The sequence below is a fragment of the Falco punctatus genome (assembly GCF_963210335.1).
Source record: "Falco punctatus genome assembly, chromosome: 8".
In the NCBI taxonomy this organism is placed as follows: domain Eukaryota; kingdom Metazoa; phylum Chordata; class Aves; order Falconiformes; family Falconidae; genus Falco; species Falco punctatus.
In genome coordinates this window covers 35,974,301-35,993,370 of record NC_137588.1, presented here as the reverse complement: position 1 = coordinate 35,993,370, position 19,070 = coordinate 35,974,301, and the positions used below count along the sequence as shown (strand labels likewise).

Sequence of the window (19,070 nt, the reverse complement as noted above, 5' to 3'; positions counted from 1 at the left end):
GATAAATAGCTGTTGCAAATTCGTCAAGTTATATTATCCCTGCAAGCAAGCACTAGGTGTATTGGATTGCTGTACCCCTTCAGCTTTTTATCCTCCATGTGAGGAAGCGGAACTGTCTAGTTTAGGGATGATATTATTGCAAAATATTTCTGTAGTTACAGGAAACCTGTAGCACTGACTGTATTACTTAGTAGGATTCTTGGTTATATAGACCTTATATATATATACACCACTGTGGTGTTAATTGGTATTCTTGCAAGAGCAAAGTTCAAAATGAGATTCTTTGTCTTTGTAAAGATACCTTGCTGAAGGAGCCATGATTAATAAATGAAACTTTAACTGTACTGTTTGCTTGGTTAGTATTGCTAACATTTCAAAAAGCATGACCTGAACATAACCTAGACACGCAGAAATAGAAATTATTTTCATTGAAACATTTTTTCCTTCCCTGAAACTCGTTTTCATGAAACTGTTTTAGTATTAACCTCTTTCTGATGCAGACTATTTTTGTGTAGCAATATGATATATACCACACGAGTTTAGCCTTAGTTTCCTTCTACTTCGCTAAGCAGTTCATCTGCATAAGATTTTAAAGATCTGCTTCTCCTTCTGGTTTGCAAAGTTTGTTCCAATCGTCTTGACATCAACACAACCAGGAGCTCTTTCTGTGCTCTTTGAAGTTTGAAAAAACTTGCAGAAAAAGACCAGAGCTTTTACAGGGCTAGGTTTTGGGTTTCTTTCTAAGTTCCTTCACCTGTGTTGTGTTAATTTCTGGATTCTCTCCAAGGTTTGCTGTAGTAAGAATCTGAAAATGCATCTTTGCTTGGTGCTGGGTACCTTTACGAGACTGTTCTGATAGGGTGTTCTAGCTTGTGAGTATCTGGTTCTGGGGTTCTGACTCATCCAGCTTTGTGTGGTCCTTTAAGTTATGTGATTCTTTACATTTAGAAGAAAGCTTCAAAACACAGTGATGGGGTTTGCATATAACCTCAGGTGTTTGCATTTTTTCTCTTTTGTGTGGGGATCAACAATAAGGTTTTGGACCTATGTGCAGCTGAGGTGAACCAACACAGTGGACTTCTTGCTCTCTTCTCTATATGCATATTCACTTACCAGGATATGTTCTCACACAGAGCTTCCTGTTTTGCTCTTTGTGTTTGCATTTTAATAAAAAATGCAGTTTTATTTTAAAGCTAATTGTGTTTGCATTTTAATGGAAAATGTAGTTTTATTTTAAAGCTAATACATGTCGAAATGAAAGGGTGGTTAAATCCTAGTGGAGACCAGACTGTGTGGTTCCTTTCTATTTATGAAAGGTACTACTGTGTCCAAAGCCTATTGCTAACCCTACAACTGCAAAAGGGTTATGAATAGTAGGAAGATTGTAGCAGCATGTGCAATGCATCCCAATGAGATTCTGATGCTTTCGGTTAGGAATAAATAGTAATTTTCTTGATAATGGACAGAGATTCAAATGCTAGCTACAGGATTCAGTGTGAAGACGGGAAACATTTAAGAATGAAATGGGAAAGAATCTGAAAGAATTTGCCGTTGTCTGTAGTGCCTTTTGCACAGTTAAGCTTTGCTGTTGAAAGTAAGTGTAGCTAAGACATCTAAAACGATCTTTTTCCCCTGCTTTTCTGAAACTTTTGACCATGTGGGCTGAGCTTATAACAGGATATGAAACTGCGTATCATAGCTCTGATTTATATTCTTGGATAGAGCTATTATTAAGGTGTCATATGAACAGATGGGATATGAATGATGAAGCTGAGATTGGGTAACTACCAGTTGAGAGGAAATGACTAATTGAACTTCAGAGAACAAGAAGTCTGTCTTCTTGCAGTCAAAATATGTGAAACAAAAATACATATTTGTCCCTTCAGTGTAGCTGAAGATCTGTTTCTTCTGCTTTGACAGCATGGAACCTTTATGTTCATGTTGGCAGCTTGTTTGACTGCAATAGTATAGAGCATACTAAAGTTTGTTTTAAATAGAGGCTGCATATTTTTAAGATTATATAACGCAAAATATAAAGTATTGCTTTTTAACAGCGTAATGAAAGTATTAGGTGTAAGTTCTGTGTGATCTGGGCTGTAACGATGGGGAAGTCCTTTACATTTCAAATTTAATTGTGTTTATAACCTGGAAACACTTGATGATTTCCCTCTCAGTAACATAAGCTATTTTTCATTGCCCTGGTGTCTAATGGAAAAATTTTGGACTTCTCATATTTTGTAACTACATTAAGCAGGCATCTTTAAGGTTCCTATTCTAAAACTGTGAAAGCTACAGAAGATGAATGCTCTAAAAAAATTAAGTCATAAAAAAATTTGAATATCCTCAATTTCCACTTGCATTAGTTTTATTAACTTCTACCTCTACTATAAATTCATCGTGTGTGTCATGGCAAAACTTTTATCAAGTTTAAGTGTCAATAATGTTAATTAATTGGCATAACTCGGTGATTTTAAAACTGTAGCACTTAAGGAGTTTGGGTATGAACAGTGTGGATCAAAGCAGTGATTCATGTGGCTAACTGTATCATAACAGAGGACTTAACACATTCAGATACTCTGACTGGAGCTTTAAAAACAATTTTGTGCACCTGATTCATATCAATCTGATGTGTCTAGTCAGATGTTTAAATGACAAAAAACGTATGGGTTGCAAGTATTGGAAGAAAATCCAAACTACATATGACAAAGACATTTCATCGCAGAGTGGGAGAAGAGAATAAATACTTAACTGAATAGCAAAATATCACTATAGGTACGTAACTTTCAAGCATATGGGTGTTTCTGTGGAATCTTTATTTGTATTGTTACTGCAGAAACAAGGAAGAGAAAACAGTGTTGATCATTTTACTGTGATTATCTTTTAAGAGCGGTTTTGTTATGGATAAAATGATGGCAGTTACTTTGTACTTCCATTCATTTACCAGCAACAAAATGATGAGTTTCTAGAAATATTTAAAAGCCAGCAACTTTGTCGCTATATGTTTCGCTTCAGACCTAGTAAGTGGAAGTTTGTTGACATGAAAACAGAAGATGCTCTCAAGCAGCAAAGATTCTGTGAGCACAGTCTGAAAATGAGAGCAAAAGGAAACAGCACAACATTTATTCTTCGACAGATACTCAAGTCATCAGAGTTTTAAGGGGCTACAGTTCACTTTAATGAAAAAATCTCATTTTATGAAAAAAATCCTGTGGTTGACATATTTTTAAGGCTTTTTATTTTAATTACTATTCAGCTTGTCATTGTTGGAGAAATTTGTAAATCACTCTGAATTTCTTCATTCTACCTTGTTACCCTGAAAAAAAGAATGAGGGTCCAAATAGTTCACATATGCTAAAGACCAGTGCAATAGGATCTTACATATTCTCACTTTGATTTCTGTGTGTCTGAACTGGCATAATTAACATTTCATTATTTATGCAATTCTACTAAAATGTAAGTTGATATGATGAGAAATGCTGTATTTCTCAGCACAAGTCAGCAAGGAACATTTGTATTCCTGTCCTCTTTACCACATTTCCTTACTACCAGATGCTACTTGGATGCAATAGACTCTGAGTTATAGCTACATTTGTACATTTGCTCTGCTGTCCTTATATGAAATAATATTATTAAAGAAGATCTGTGGTTAATTCTTGAGATGCCTCTGCTGTCTAGCCAATTGCTATAGTCTTACTCATTTTCTGCATTTGTTTAAGGAGTTTAAGAAACCCTGCAATGCTAGGTTGTTGTGCATTCCAATTGATTTCAGGCTTCAAACTTTTTAAAAAATATGATTAATGTACTGAAAGCTGTTGGCCTGTGAAAGAAGCTGCAAAAAGAAAGACTTGTTTTGTAAACTTCAGTTCAAGTAATTAATGAGTGTTAAATGAAAAAAACAACTAGTCTTCGAGCAAAAAATATTATTTTAAAATTCATTGTGTATCCGTTGTCTGCAAATAAATGTCTTTGCCCAGTTGCAGATCACAGGTATTAAGGCCCCACAATCATGAGTTGCCACTAAAAATAATTCTCTTCCTGCCTTTTTTCCTCTGTAAATCTGTGCAGACTTGGGGTGTGTGTGTTGTTTTGTTATGTTTCCTCATTTGTTTTCATTGCTCCATCCCTCACAACTTACAGGGTGAATGTGGTTACAAAGCTATTGCAAGTAGATAGTTTATATAAAAAATTAAATCATGTAAGATATAATTTGAATTCTTGTTTTATATTAGTTGAAGGAAACTGATATGAAATTGGTAATGTCAAAATTTACACTGGCAGATGGAGTGAGCAAACAGCAGTATACCATGTTTCTCAGAATATCAAACATTTATCTCACACATCATGTCTGAAGCGTGTCACTGTACATTTTCTGCTGAGATTTCCATTCTGACCACAGAAATGTCCGCTTTGGCCCCATGGCAGGATGCATGTTACTAGGTGTGATGACAGCTCTAAGATTTTATGGTGCTGCTACAAGCATTAATCATTAATGTAAAGTAGCTGGGTTTTGTGCAGAAAAGAAGACTTCTGTTGTCATTTTGGGCAGCTGCGCTAACTTAAGAGTACCTGCCACTAAAAAAGCAGGTCTGTATTACTTTAAAAGATTTTGGATATCAACATATAGAACATTTATATCTTGATGTGTTAAATTTTATTACAGACATAAAGACCTGGAAGATCTTTTCCATTTTTTCATGGAAGGAACATTGCATTTGAGTTACGTGGCGCAGCGCGTGCTTATCTAGTGATGTGGCATAGAAGTAGGAGAAGTTTCAGTTTCCTTGGAAGATGCAGTGTTGGGAACAGACTGTGAAGAAGAATTCATCCAGAGCAGTGTCCATCAAGACTAGTTTGTGTCCATGACTGGAAGCTACTGGGGATATCAAGTGAAAAGCACGAGCCAGAAGGGTGCTTTGGTCAGGTGGAAAACAAGCAAAGTGGCTTGTGAAGTTTATTCCCTTCTAGAGCTTAAAATATTTAATAATTTCTGAAACTTGGCACTTTTTTCTGTCAGTAAACATTTATAAATCCTCAAAATGATGGACTGCATAGACCTGTTTAGTCTGTTGCTGTCAGTTCAACCAACAGCACTCACTGCTCTTTTTCTTGATCCGTGGTTTGGCTAAGCCCACACCCTTTGTGTGGCACTATGATACTGACTGGTGGAAGTTATTCTTCCAGTTTGCTTTTTGTGACAATTTAGAAAATGTTACAGTGCTTGAAAAATTTCCCAGATTACTTAGTAGTTACCAGTAATTGCCAGTTACTTAACTGCAACCTAAGCAGGTATTGGTATCAAACTCTTGACAGTTCTTATGAAGCTGCAGAAATTCACTTTGTGCCTGTTGCAGATCTTGCCTTGGAATTCCTAGCATTAATTCTGGTCAGAAGATACTTGCTCAACCTGTATCTTCATGCAGTGCAGGGTTGCTATAGGAGAAAAGGGAACTTTAAGTCATCACCTTTCTGTAAGACTTAAAAGAGAGTAGGTTGTCTCCCTGCCTCTTCTCTTCCCATTTTTCGCTTGGACTTGTACCTTCCTCTGCATTTGTTCGAGTGTATGAGTTTAATGTATGTATTTTATCTAGAGGTAGAACAAGCTCTTGTAATTGTTTAGATAATGCTTTTGAATTGGGCAGGCTTGTTGGTTAGGTTTGGGGTTTTGTGGGTTTTGTAGGTTGGCATTTTTTGTCGGGGTTTTTCACCTTGGAAAAGTTTGTGAAGTAGTGTGAACTAGCTGAGAGCTGAGTTTGTAAAATAGCTGAGGGTACGCATTTGGAGAGATGCAGCACCATTCATTTAATGGCTTAACTAAATGTCCATCAAATAATTTCCTTTGTCCTTCATCCAGTCCCAAAGATTTGATGAAGAAGCTTGCATGGGCTGGAAACATTTTAAGTTCCCTAGATGCTACTTTAGTTAAGAATGTACATACTAAATAATTTAAAATACCTACAAGAAATTCATATCAAAGGTAGCATTTAATGTTTAGAAAATGTAAATATTCTGAACAGAATTTACTGGTTTTGACTGGGGACTTGGAGTTCTCATTGTCTTTACATGCAGTAGCATTAACTAAGTGACTCCAAAATGGGAAAAAAATCAAGTTCATTTTCTAATACTTTAGCTAATACAATTGTAGGGGAGAGGGAATGTCTATTTCTTTTTCAAAACAAATGACAGCTCTGGAAAGCAGCTTTTTAAAATCAGCCTGACATAAATAATTCTTAGTCATGAAGCAGCAAAAACACTACTGTTTCTGAAAGAAAAAAAAATTGAAGATGCACTTGTTGCCTTGAAAATGTCACTTAAGATTACAATTAATATAGTACTAAACCAAAGCAGCAATTCGGTTTTACAATGCAAGTTCTTCGGTAATGCTAACAAACTGAAAATACATTTTTAGAATAATTGGCATACTTGCTTTCAAGTTCAAAGCAAATTTATTTTTTGTAGTTGGTATCTGCAGAAATGAAGTCCACTATTTTTCCTTTCATTGATTCAGTAAATCCATAACTTAAATTTATAGTAAACAATTTGTAAGTATTGGTTTGTCTGTGATATTTACTATTAATTTCTGATTTTTTCCCCTCTCTTTTTGTTTCTTATTTAGGTGTATGATTGCTGATGAGGTAAGAGATGTTCCTGTTGCTTTAACACCATTTTTCTTGTGTTAATGTACTCCATGCAGATGTGACTTTTTTCATTTGAGAGATGTGGGCAGAAAGGTTGGTAATGAAAGAAGCCTAATTTCTGTGATACTCAGCAGGTATTCTGAAAATATCTAAGTGGAGGAAAAAAAAATGAAACCTGACATAAGCTTAAAGGAATCGTTTAGAAAAAAGGTTACTTTAAATTACATTTAGGTAGGTTAAATCTCCTGTATCATTAAATTTTAAAAATATTAACTCAGTAGATAATTTTTTTTTTTTTAGCACTTCATAATTATATGGCTAGCTATTTTTAACAGATTAAGAGACATTCCTAGCCCAAAGAGTTGAATTTTGAACAGATATGCCTTCCAAAGATGAATTTTCTTAAATGCACTGGTCATGGTAATAGTGAAATTCATTACTTCCATACATTTTTAAAATTATATTTTATTTCATATTAGGGAAATTTGACTCCAGCATTTCTTCCCACAGATAAAACATTTTTGTAATAGACTATAATGTTCTAGATGTATTGTCAGTATAAAACCTTACTGAAAAAGAGATAATGTTTGAGGGTTGGTATAGTCTTCCAGTTCTAATTTGGGTTTTCTTAAAACACTAGGGGGGGGTATGCATTACTGGGATTAAAACATCTTCTCATACTATAAAAATCTTATTACAGCTGGAGATAAACTATCTTGGTGTAAAATGTGAAATTTCTGGAAACTGTAGAATACAAAAGCATTCCGGGGAGAAGAAAAGGGAAGCTTGGGAAAAATCAAAATACCAGCAGTAGCTATTTGTTTATTAAAACAATGTTTCTTATTTCCTTCCCTGAATGCAAAAATAAACTGTGTATAATTATATTAGCAATAAAAAGTACTGCAAGTTATATTTATTCTGAGATAAATAATGTATATTTCATAATGACAGTAGGTCTGGCTCTGGAGGACGTACTGTGTGCTGGTGCATATCTTGCACTTGCTGACATATCTCTACAATAAGAAAAAAATGTTAGTAAAAGAAAGCATCCATATTGGGAACTTGTATGCAAAAAGAATTTATGTATGAAAACTAGAGATCGTATCATTATTGTACATATACCTGGATAATGTAATTATGTAAGGATTAAAGTATAATAATAGTAATAACATCTTTTTGAAAGGTATTCTAAATATATGTTGCCATTCTTTCTTGGAGTGGGGCCAAACAACATTTTTCTCCAAAAATTTCAGGTTTTCCATGTCATCCATTTCCATGACTGAGAAAGATGTGTTTAAATCAAAAACCAAGACCATAATACTTTCTACAGGTTTTCTTATCTCTCAGCATTCTTATGATCCAGACTGGTGATTAGCTATACGGGATCTAGATTCAGTTACAGGTGTGCTGCTGCCAAGAGACTTGCCTTTTATTCCCTGCTCATTTCAGCTCAGTTGCCTGGATCATCACCAGTGAGTGGCTGGGCAGTCTGAGTTAGGGAGACAACGGTGGCAACAAACAAAAAATGAATGTTTTGGTTTTTGTTTTTTTTACTTGAATTTGGTTTTAGCTGGCTCAAGTACTAGTGGTGACACAAGTGGGGCTTGCAGGAAAATGTTAATGAAAACTACAGTTTTAAATGAAAACTTAGTTATCACAGTAGTTTTCTAACTATTTTTCTTTCTAGTAATAGTAGAAATATTTGTTACATTTTCTTCTATGCCTGGGAAATCTTGTGATACCAGTCCATTTAAACTCAGCACTGAGGATATAAATAAGTTCTTCATTAGATCTGTACCATGAGTAGTTAGACAGCAGCAAATCAACTCAAAAGTCCACTGGACTCTGTGGAAAACATGAACAGACTATTCTAAGGCCAGTCTCTGCTTTAGTGCTTAACAGCAGTCTGGAACTCTCTCTTGCCATGTGAACAAGTAGAGAAAATAGCTACAGTCTTTGATAAGATCTCGGGGGGGTTATTTTTTAAACAAAACCCCTGAATTCTGAGTCTTCTATTCTTCTGTTGTTATCTTTATTCGTAACTCATTAGATGGGAGCGTTCCTTCCTCAACAACATAAAGCAAATACTTTCTTGTTAAATATATATCTTCTATATAGTATCTTTACCCACCACCTTGTATGTAATTCTGAATTCTCTGCTAGGTGGACTTCCTCTTCTCTGTTACAGAACAAAGAGAAACTATTAGCTATGGTGAATGAAAGCAGTAGGTTTTTTTATTGACCTACTGAGTCAAAAGCAGAGTTCTTGATATAGGTCTTCCTTTGTTCTTCATTTGCCTGTGTAGCTTAGGATAAAGCTGTCATTTTTATGTTAAGACGAAATCCCATATTTCTCTTTCCATTGCATAGTCTTTTTAAGATGTTTTTGGTAGCTTAAAAAGTTAAAAAGTTTGATCTTTATGGTCTACCCTACTAAGGCCTGGAACAGAAGATCTTCTGAAATGAATGGAAATACTGCTTTTAGTTTTAATGAGTTCACTACATATAACATATGTATTAATCCATTTAAAGATAAGAATATTCTCTCATAAAAGATGGTCTGTGGTAACACATGGATAATGAAATGGATACTGTCTAACTAAAGCACTTTGGTTTTGTTTCCTTTGTCTGGTTCTGTCTTTGCAAAATATTTTTGGTTTTCTGAATGGAATAGGCTTTCTGAGCAGAGACTTCAGTTTTAATGTTTTTCTTTTCTTTTCTTTTCCCAGATGGGACTAGGTAAAACAATTCAAGCAATTGCTGTTTCCTATTACTATAAAAACGAATGGCCTCTCTTAATTGTAGTGCCATCATCTCTGAGATACCCTTGGGTTGATGAGATGGAGAAGTGGATTCCAGAACTCTCTCCAGATGATATTAGTATCATTCAGAACAAAACTGATATTGGGTGAGTAAAGTTTGTTATTTTTCTACAGAAAGGCTTGTTCAACATCCCCTGTTAAAGCAGGGCCACCTAGAGCCAGTTGCCCAGGTCTGTGTCCAAGTAGTTTTTTAATATGTCCAAGGATGGAGACCCCACAACCTCTTTGGGCAACCTGTGCCAGTGCTCAGTTATCCCTGCAGCAAAACCAAAAGTGTTTCCTGATGTTCAGAGGGAACCTCCTGTGTTTCAGTTTGTGCCCTTTGCCTCTGGTCCTGTCACTGGGCATGACAGAAGGGAGCCTGGCTTCATCCTCTTTGCACCCTCTCTTCAGTTATTTATATACATTAATAAGGTCCCCCTTGGGCCTTCTCATCATTAGGCTAAACAGTCCCAGTCAGGCTTTCCTCGTAGAAGAGGTGCTCCAGTCCCTTAATCATCTTCATGGCCCTTTGTTGTACTCTTTCCAGTACATCTGTGTCCCTCTTGTACTGAGGAGCCCAGAACTGGACACAGCGCTCCAGGTGTGGCCTCACCAGTGCTTAGTGCAGGGGAGGGATCATACTGTTCACCACCTTTGCTGCAAAGGTACCATGCTGGCTTGTCTTTGACTTGGTGTCTTCCAGGACCCCCAGGACCTTTTCTGCTAAGCTGCTTTCCAGCTGGGTGGCCACCAGCCTATATTGGTGCACAAGGTTGTTACTCCCCACGTGCAAGACTGTGCACTTCTCAGTCTTGAACTTCCTGAGGTTCCTGTCAGCCCGTTTCTCCAGCCTGTCAGGGTCCCTCTGGATGGCAGTATGATCCTCTGGTGTATCAGCCATTCCTCCCAGTTTTGTATTATATGGTAGTTACTCATCTTTAAGAGGTCTGGTTTTTGCAAAGTAGCAAGTGCTTGTCTGCTGAAAATTAATTACTTCAGTGTGTCTCAAATTGAGCATATACAGTTATTTCTTGGTTCTGATGAATTAGCTTTACTCGTTAGCTTCTGTAGAACATCTTGAACACATTTTTGGAAAACTGGTATATGTTACAAAACAAGAAAGTAATTACTGTTAAAATCCTATTTAGCACACTGAGAAAATCTGTAAGTTAGAGTAAGTATTCTCTAAATAACTGAAAAGGTCATCGTGACCTAGGCTTTCTATCTTTAGACTTAATAGCATGAATCCATCAAAGAGAGACTACAAGTCTTGTGTGTTATTAGAATAACTGCTATTACACTGAATTACGAGGGTATTTTTTAGTCTGCTTTACTGTAAGTGACTTGGTTGATTTCATGGTAATGTCTAGATGTTGTTTTAAAACTTCTGGAAAAGGGAGACTGATCTTCGTGTTGTCTGGGGAGTATCAGAAAGTGACTTGACCACCAAGATGTGCAGATGGGACAGTAGCTTGGAACCTTCCTTATGGTACCCAGAGAAATTCAACTGAAAATGCATGAATCGCATGCAAATAATTAAAGTTTAATCAAGGGTAGCTGCTACTGATGGTCAAAATTTAAGTTTGTCATAGGAATATAGGAATTAAAATAAGGCTCCAATGAGCCTTTTTTTCTTTTAAGCTATTTAGCTGAAGCGCACACAAACTTAATGCTTATAGTGCTGAATACAGAAAGGAGAAATTTGGAATAAGGGAAATGGTGGCAAAAGTAAACGGCAAACAGAATTCTGTTCATTTTATCTCTTAAGATTTTTAAAAGGAGTAGATCCTAACCATTATCACTTGTTTTTATTTAACCACAACGGAAGAGGAAAACTTGGGTTTCTGCTTGTTTCACTCCCAGGAGACTTCCTAGCTATAAGTGAACTAGCTGTTGAACTAATTAATATTTTAACATTAAAAAGTGTTTTATGAATTTGCAAGAAAATGCAAATGCAAAAATACGGCTGCCAGACTTGGTTTAGCATTTTGTTAAATTCTGCTTCCATATGTTCAGCTTTAATTTCTCTCAGTTCAATACTTTGCTTTTCTTCAAAACTTCAGCAATGAAATGTATTGCTTGAATGTTGTTTAACTTCTTAAGTTAAACAGGTTAAAATATATTTATGCATCAGTTCAGGTTCTTACAGTTTCTGACTGCATTTGAAATCGGATGTTTCTTGAATAAATTGGTTCCACTAAAAATAATTTTATTTGTAATTTTTGTTATCCACCCATCACAAAGGGACAGGGGAAATTTTTGTTTTCCTGGATGCTACATTTATCTGTATAGTAACAGCCATAGTCTGTAGTGCATTGACCACAGTGCCGGTGCTCTCTCTAACCGTTACCTCTTGTTCTGTGTCCAGAAGCATGAATGTGCACATCCCCATACTTTCTTTCTCTTAAATACTGAAGGAAGCTTCAACTTAGCGGTTGTTGGTTGTTTTTATCTGTTGCTAATGGAGAACAAATAAAGACAGACTACAGCAGAGCGGTCGTGTTGGACAGACGGATAGATGAGCTATGACTCTCATTCTGGTGACTTGTCTAACAACTTTAAGAGTTCCTGTGCTTCTCAAAGGCTCCTGAAAGGCCACAGTGCTCTCTAGTGATTTTAAAATCAATTTGTGCCTCCGGCCTATATATGTCTTTAAATTTAATTGTAAAAAGTTCCTTTCCAATTAAGTACCGGTTTTTCATCTTGTGCATTGTTAATTCCCTGCTTCCAGTTTTTTGTTTTCTTTATATTATGTTTGAGGAAAAAAGCTGGATATATAGCTCTGATACAAATGTTTTTTTCAGGTGGTGAGGTTCAGCCTGGACTGTACTTTTTTTACAGTACCCAAATACTCAGAGACAGTATAGTTAGTCATCTTAGTCTGCTGGTGAGGTAACTCTTAGTACACAGAGCAGTGATAGCTTGTAGAGAGACATTATTACCTCAGGTGTTTGAGTGCTGTTTACAGAGCATGCTCACAGATCTGACTTGTGTGGGTAACTTTTTATCCAGAAGGTGGATTTTTCCCCTGTGATACTCCTGCAAAGGAGCATAAGTTGAAGCAATGCAACCAGATAAATTAACTTCCTTTTTAAATGCAGTGTGTCTTTGGAAAATGGTTATGAAATGTGTGTGATTTATGAATGTGAGCTGCTAGAATGTTTTAAACATCAAAACCTGTTATTATTAGCCTGACAGCCCACTAATTAATCAATCCAAAAGGCGTCATGCTCACTTTATCAAAAAAATAATTCATTTGGTATAATTAGTTTGCTATATTAATTTTCGTACAATAAAAATTCACTGAGAAAACTTCTGAATTTTCTCTTTTAGGAGAATATCAACCAGCAAAGTAACGATTCTGGGATATGGCCTGTTAACTTCTGATGCACAGACTTTAGTAGACACTTTGTACAGGCAGAACTTTAAGGTAGTTGTGATTGACGAATCACACTATATGAAATCCAGAAATGCGACCCGCAGCAAGATTTTGTTGCCAATCGTGCAGAAAGCTCTTAGAGCTATTCTTCTTACTGGAACTCCTGCTTTAGGAAGACCTGAAGAGGTATTTGACATATTGTGTTCTGTTTTCATTTTTTGTAAGGATGGTATCAGTAATAAATGAAGAATTTTGTAGTTTTCTTGAATGTATATAATTACATTTATTAATTAGGAACCACAAGTAGTAAGAAACAAAAACAATGTCTTTGAGTTGATTATATCGATGTTTTACAAACTTGTTTCAAACTCATGTTCAGGTGACTTGAGACAATGTTTCTTATAAGAAAATAATCTCGCATGTGACAGACTGTTGGGGGAAATAGAAAATGAAGGAGCCTCAGTAAAGAACTATTTGTTTGTACTGCGTAGGAGAGTCCTTGGTAGACAAGAACTTGCACGTAATCTTACACTTCATCATCTAATACAGGAAGTCCTTTGTTTATTGCTGATCTTTTGAATATTGTATTCTTGCATAAGTGTTGTGTTGCATAAGTGGAAAAAATATATCCTGTGCTCGTTGCAGTCCAGAAAGACAAATTTTCCTTTGAAGGAATTTCAAATTGTGGAACTGGGGAGGAACAGAGAGGAAACCAAAAACCACTTGGGTTTTTTACTGAACTCAAGAAAACTGCTTTTATTTATCAAATGTAGAAATAATTGGAATGTAAGAGCTGATTTATATCCAGGGAATTTATAAGGGTTATATAAGTAATACCTTACGCTTTACAGTTTCTTGTTGTGTAAATAGAACTTATACCCAAACCCTTTGAATAATTTAATTTTTTCAGAGAAGTTATAACTTGAGAAGAATATCTACTGTATGAAAAAGGGCTTGGTGTATTATAAATGTTTACTCAAAACTTTAAAATAAATATTTGTATCTATGGGTGTGGATCATTATGAAACTTCCTGCTCATGTACCAAAGACATTGCAACCAACCCTGGAAGAAGAACTGAAGTTAGAAAGCGTTATACTTTTATACAGTGCATTGATACCAAGACCAGTAAGCAACAATGCTAAAGGTCTTCAAAGGAAATTCCATACAGACTGTCCTTGATCACAGTAATGGGGTTAAAATTCATGAACAAATGGAAAATAATTTGAGACATTTTTGTAGTGATACCAAGTTCTGCCATGGCTTATGAGGCAGTGTAGAAAGCATTACATCTCTTTAATCAGTTTGTGTCAGAAGCTTTCTGTGAAGTCTTTAAATGGGATATGTATAGAAAAGGAAAACAGTTACTCATTTATATTTATGTACATTTACAGCAAATAATTACAGGCCTTTCTTGTTTAGCCTAGATCTGTGTCAAAATACAGCATTTCACTTGGGCAATTAAATTGCTTTTGGTTTTGGGTTGGTTTTTGTTAATGCTGCTTTTGAGTTCTCTGACTGCTGTCTTGAAAGAAGCCTGTGAAGAATAAAATTAGGCTGTAGTAATTCTCAGGAGAGGTCACTAACATGAGATTAGGTAATAGGAAAGCTTAAAAGTGGCAGCAGTGATGTACAGTAGACTTAAATGCATTTCCCTGCTATCCTCTTAGGAGACAGCCTTTGATATTACTCCTTGTCTCTGTGCTGCCCCTGCTACCCCTAAACACTGCATCTTGAATCTAGTAGTGATCTTGGAATCCGGGAATTTTTGACAGTAAAACAGCTTGTGAAGCAAGATTCCTTCTGGCTAAGCTTGTCTAAACTGGTATTTACCTCCTGCTACTCAGCTGAGAAGAAAGGTGTGAAATTTCTGGTCTGCATTGACATTGTCTATTTTCTGAAATAAAGCCTAAGGATTAGCAGGTTTTTCATGTATTTTAAGCGTCAGACTATTCATGGAATACCTGCAGTGGAGCTTTGTAGAAGCCCATGTACCGAGCAAATGACAAAAATTGTATTTTTAGGAATAACATCTTCTCATCTGTGTGTTCTTATTCAGTGTAAATCTTTTCCAAGTCATCAGCAGTGTCATGTTGTTCAGGGTGCTCTGTTCTTTGAGGCCCTCCTACATCTGTCCTGTCTCAAGACAAGTGCATGCTTCTATGGAATGTCTTTTCCATGTGTGCCAAGCTGTGTATTTTTTTGTGCAACTATTGAATGTAAACTTAATACAATAATTGTATAATTATTATTTCTGAATAGTGTTATATTTGCAAGCAATTTTTCACTATTGTTATTTTTTTATACAGCTTTTCATGCAGATTGAGGCACTGTTTCCAGGAAGACTTGGAACTTGGAGTCAATATGCCAAAAAATACTGCGATGCTCGTGTCAGGTATTACTGTGCTTGCTTATTTATTTTCCTATGAGTGTCTTTGATTTTCTCATGTGAAGTGAGAGAATCAGTAAGTGGTACTTCTATTGCTGTATGTAAGTACGTCTTGCTTGGAAACCCAGGGTCAGATGCAGTCTCCTCCATCAAAGAAGGTTGGGAAAAAGATTAAATTGACAGGAGACTCTATTTGAGGACAAAATTGGAAGCTATTAAAGTTTGAAATAAAGTTTAAGTGCCATCATTCTGTTCAGTAAAATGAAATTTACTGTTGTTAATGTGAAATGTATAGGTTTTACCTTTAAAGCTGGAGTTTCAGCTACAGCTGAAACTTGGGAGTTTCTGACTGTATTATGGGACCCGCTCTTTATGCTATCCCTCCATACCTGGGTGGAAAAAAAGTCCAATACTTGTTTCTATATTTTAAAGATGGACTAAGTAAAAGAGGAAAAAAGTCCCTGTGTAATCCTCTTTGAGGGACTGAATATAGGCATTGTAAATTCTTGTCCGCCACCTTGCCCTCCAATTTGCTAGGTAACATTGCTCATTACACATGTTTTCACACATGTGCCTAATGAATTTTAACCCATTTTTTTATGCCTTGCATCTTTCATGAATTTGCATGTTTCATGAAGTTGTTAACTTAGGGATGATTCATTTCCCTCTGAATTGCTTCCTTAAGTTTAGTTTAATTATTGGTTTCTCTAGCTATATTAAAACAGAGGGAGTAGAAGCAGCTCTGATTTAAAATGCTCAATTTAACTCATCTCAATCTATATTACAATCTGGAATGAAAGAAATTGTGGGAAGGGAAGAATCTTTGAAAAAATTTTTTAGCTAAAAAATTTCTTAGCTCCAACTTTGCATATATTTGAAACAATGGATTTTGTCAGCTAAATTGGCTAGCATTTAGATTTAATTTTTACAGTAATAATTACATGGTTTCATATAACTTGGTTTTCTCCCTCCATCATACGCATTTTATCAGCATTTAACTTCAAATAACATGGAAGAGTGCTGTCTTAATTTTCAGACAGAGAAATGCTATTTTTTCCATGGTGTTTTGACTGAATGCATCTGTAATTTTCACGCCACAAGTGTGCGTGGGTACAGCATGGTTAGCTACTCAATCATAGATGATTATCTTATTTTTGGAATACCATAAATGTAATAAAAATCAAGTTCAGGGTTTGGCAAGCTTTCAATAAATAACTTAGTCTTCATGACTTGGCTGAAACAAAACATCCTGTGGTAATAAACTCGATAGGATTTTTTTATGCAGCACTTACTGTGAAAACGTTGTGGGGTTTTTTACTGAGGTGTTCGTAGACACCTGTTCCTAAAGATGAAGCCCAAAGTATTTTTGTGAGGTTTTGCCTACCATTTCTTTTGTCCTCAATGCTCAAGCGGGAGGGAAGAAACCTTTCTAAGGACAGCTATATAAACAAACCAAGGAAGGGATATGAGGGAAAGGTGTTGCTGCCTTCCATCTACATAGCATTTGGACTGCGTTATGCCAATACTTCACCAGCATAGAAGCGAGCCAACTAGAACACTCTTGATAAGCTCAGTAAGGCTTCACCTTCTCTAAATGATGTATTGTGGGTTTTTTTGTAAAAAAAACAAAACAAAACAAAAAAAGGTTACCAGGAAAATTGCATGCTTGCAACATACTCTCCTGGCCTTGGAAAATGTTACCTGGGCTTTTCTCCAAAGACAGCAAAATCTGTCATGCTCTTTATTTTGTTATCTCTTGGCAATGTTGACGGAGAAAAGCTGCTGTTCCTGCTGCAATGCTTCCTTAAAAACCACAAAGCAAAGAACAAGGAAGACTAAGTTAATAACTTCTTTCTCTTTTCGACCTTTAGCTTTTAAACCTTGAACCTACTTCCTCTATTTAACCTTGCTCATTCAATAATATTACATTTAACGACGGTACCTTAAGCTTTAAATCCTGTCTCTGACTGTAACTAGGAGGGAATTCTTGGGGAGGGAAACAAAGGAATATTAATGGTGATATTTGCAGCTTTCATGATAGCTTCCCTGTCGCTTGTTTCCCCCTATAATATAATAAAGAGCATTCTCATGGTGGTGTATTCTTCTCACTAGTCCACTGAAACAAGAGTTATTATACCTGAAAATTTTGCTTCCTGTGGAAAGGGAAACATAGCTGTGATGAGAGAGAAGACTTAAGCATCTGATGGGTAGTAATGCCTGCAGGCATTGGTATCAGCTGAGAAGCTGAAACAGCTTTGACCTTAGCGTTGGAAGGAATCACACAGGAAGCAATCATCTCTGGTGTAAACAGGAAAGCCAAGTGGTGTTATCCAGCACGCTTTTGTATCTAATAGTGTGCTTTAAAATTAATTATGTACTGAAGGTTTCCATTGAATTTGGAAGAGCTAGTTTTTACTGTCGGTGTTGATTTTTCATTTTCAGGTTTTTTGGTAAAAGAGCTCATTGGGACTGTAGAGGAGCTTCAAATTTAGAAGAACTACATCAACTTTTAAGTGAGATAATGATCAGAAGACTGAAGAATGATGTTCTAACTCAGTTGCCTCCCAAAGTTAGGCAGCGTATTCCATTTGACCTCCCACAAGCTGCAGCTAAGGTAAATTTTCCACTTTTGCTAAAAGCGTATTTGTTAGTAATATCTATGCATTCATATGTATGCATTTATATTATATGTAGTTACAAAGAAAGTGCGAATATATAGCATAGCATCTCTGTTATTCTTTCTAAAATATAACATGAAGAACATGAATATACCAATTTTTTGGCATCAAATAATGATAAAATTTGCTCTAATTTTGGTACAATCTTCTTCCTTCCTGTCTTGCTTTCGCTTAGATTTTGAACCCTAGTTACTTTTAGCCAAATTTGACAGTGTTCTCAAAATTACTCAGTTCCTAAACATTTCATGCTTGAAATGTAGATGTTGAGCTAAACGCACTTTGTACTATGTATCTAACAACTGATCTCTTCTGCCAATTAGAACTTGAATACCATTTTTGCAGAGTGGGAGAAATTAATGAGAAATCTGAATTCAGATGCCACGGAAACCCAGTTTTCTCAAGTCATGTGTCTAATCACACGCATGTATAAAGAAACAGCCATTGCCAAGGTAAGCATGGAAGTCTTTTCTTAGTATATTTAAAATATGCAGTGTGGTTTTCAACTTAATAAAATTAGTTGTATTGGCCTGAATTCTACATAAGGTTGGCTTGTTTTGTAATTGCAACGTGGAGAAACACTCTCTTTTTCCCTGTCTGTTTGTGGAATAGGCTGAACCCCATTACAATGACCTGAGCTAAGTGTTAAAACTGTGACTGATTAGATGTCTGCTAAGCCGGCTGAGACTGTCCAGCCAGAGTCTCCCAACAGCCCTAAGTGCATCTCACAGACTTTAGGGATATACTGGAGCAGGTACTTCAGGGCCATACCTGTGTGTCAGCAGCTGCTGCAGCTGACCCAGGACGGTGCTGACACGGCCCTTAGGCAGACTGCGTTCTGTCAGTACTGGGTCTCATGGATAAATGTGGACAAACAACAAGCCTTTCTAGCTGGTCTCTTTCTGTTTTATCAGATAGGACCCTGTGTTCTCTACTTCCTCCTATAGTACTGTAGCTTAAGATGTAAGGAAAAACAAGTTAATGACCATAATGTTTTACATGCCCACTTCTTACCCTGTTATCTGGCTTAATTATGGTAACCTATTTTTAGAAGAGGATAGAAAAAAAAGCTCTGCAGGCTGCTGGAGCAGTAAGAGTTGAGACTCTGACTCCTTCAAGTTTTTTTCCTCCTTCTCTTAAAAATATCACCGTAGTTCTGTTTCTTACCCACTTCTCTAGTTTCTTCCCTC

At 36.2% G+C, this 19,070-nt stretch overlaps 1 protein-coding gene across 10 annotated transcripts in view; it reads left to right on the top strand.

Annotated features, from left to right (window-relative positions):
* The window catches only part of ZRANB3 (zinc finger RANBP2-type containing 3), a 51,700-nt gene that overhangs the window by 17,575 nt on the left and 15,055 nt on the right, over nucleotides 1-19,070 (top strand). For 7 of the 10 annotated variants that reach the window (XM_080399647.1, XM_080399644.1, XM_080399643.1 and 4 more), the window contains exons 3-8: nucleotides 6,614-6,632; nucleotides 9,365-9,543; nucleotides 12,773-13,004; nucleotides 15,126-15,211; nucleotides 17,648-17,819; nucleotides 18,204-18,332. In XM_080399647.1, coding sequence (XP_080255773.1) covers nucleotides 6,614-6,632; nucleotides 9,365-9,543; nucleotides 12,773-13,004; nucleotides 15,126-15,211; nucleotides 17,648-17,819; nucleotides 18,204-18,332 — 817 coding nt within the window. Of the gene's footprint in view, nucleotides 1-6,613; nucleotides 6,633-6,691; nucleotides 6,867-9,364; nucleotides 9,544-12,772; nucleotides 13,005-15,125; nucleotides 15,212-17,647; nucleotides 17,820-18,203; nucleotides 18,333-19,070 lie in introns of all 10 variants that reach the window. The other 3 variants (XM_080399645.1, XM_080399639.1, XM_080399646.1) reach the window with 3 other exon arrangements.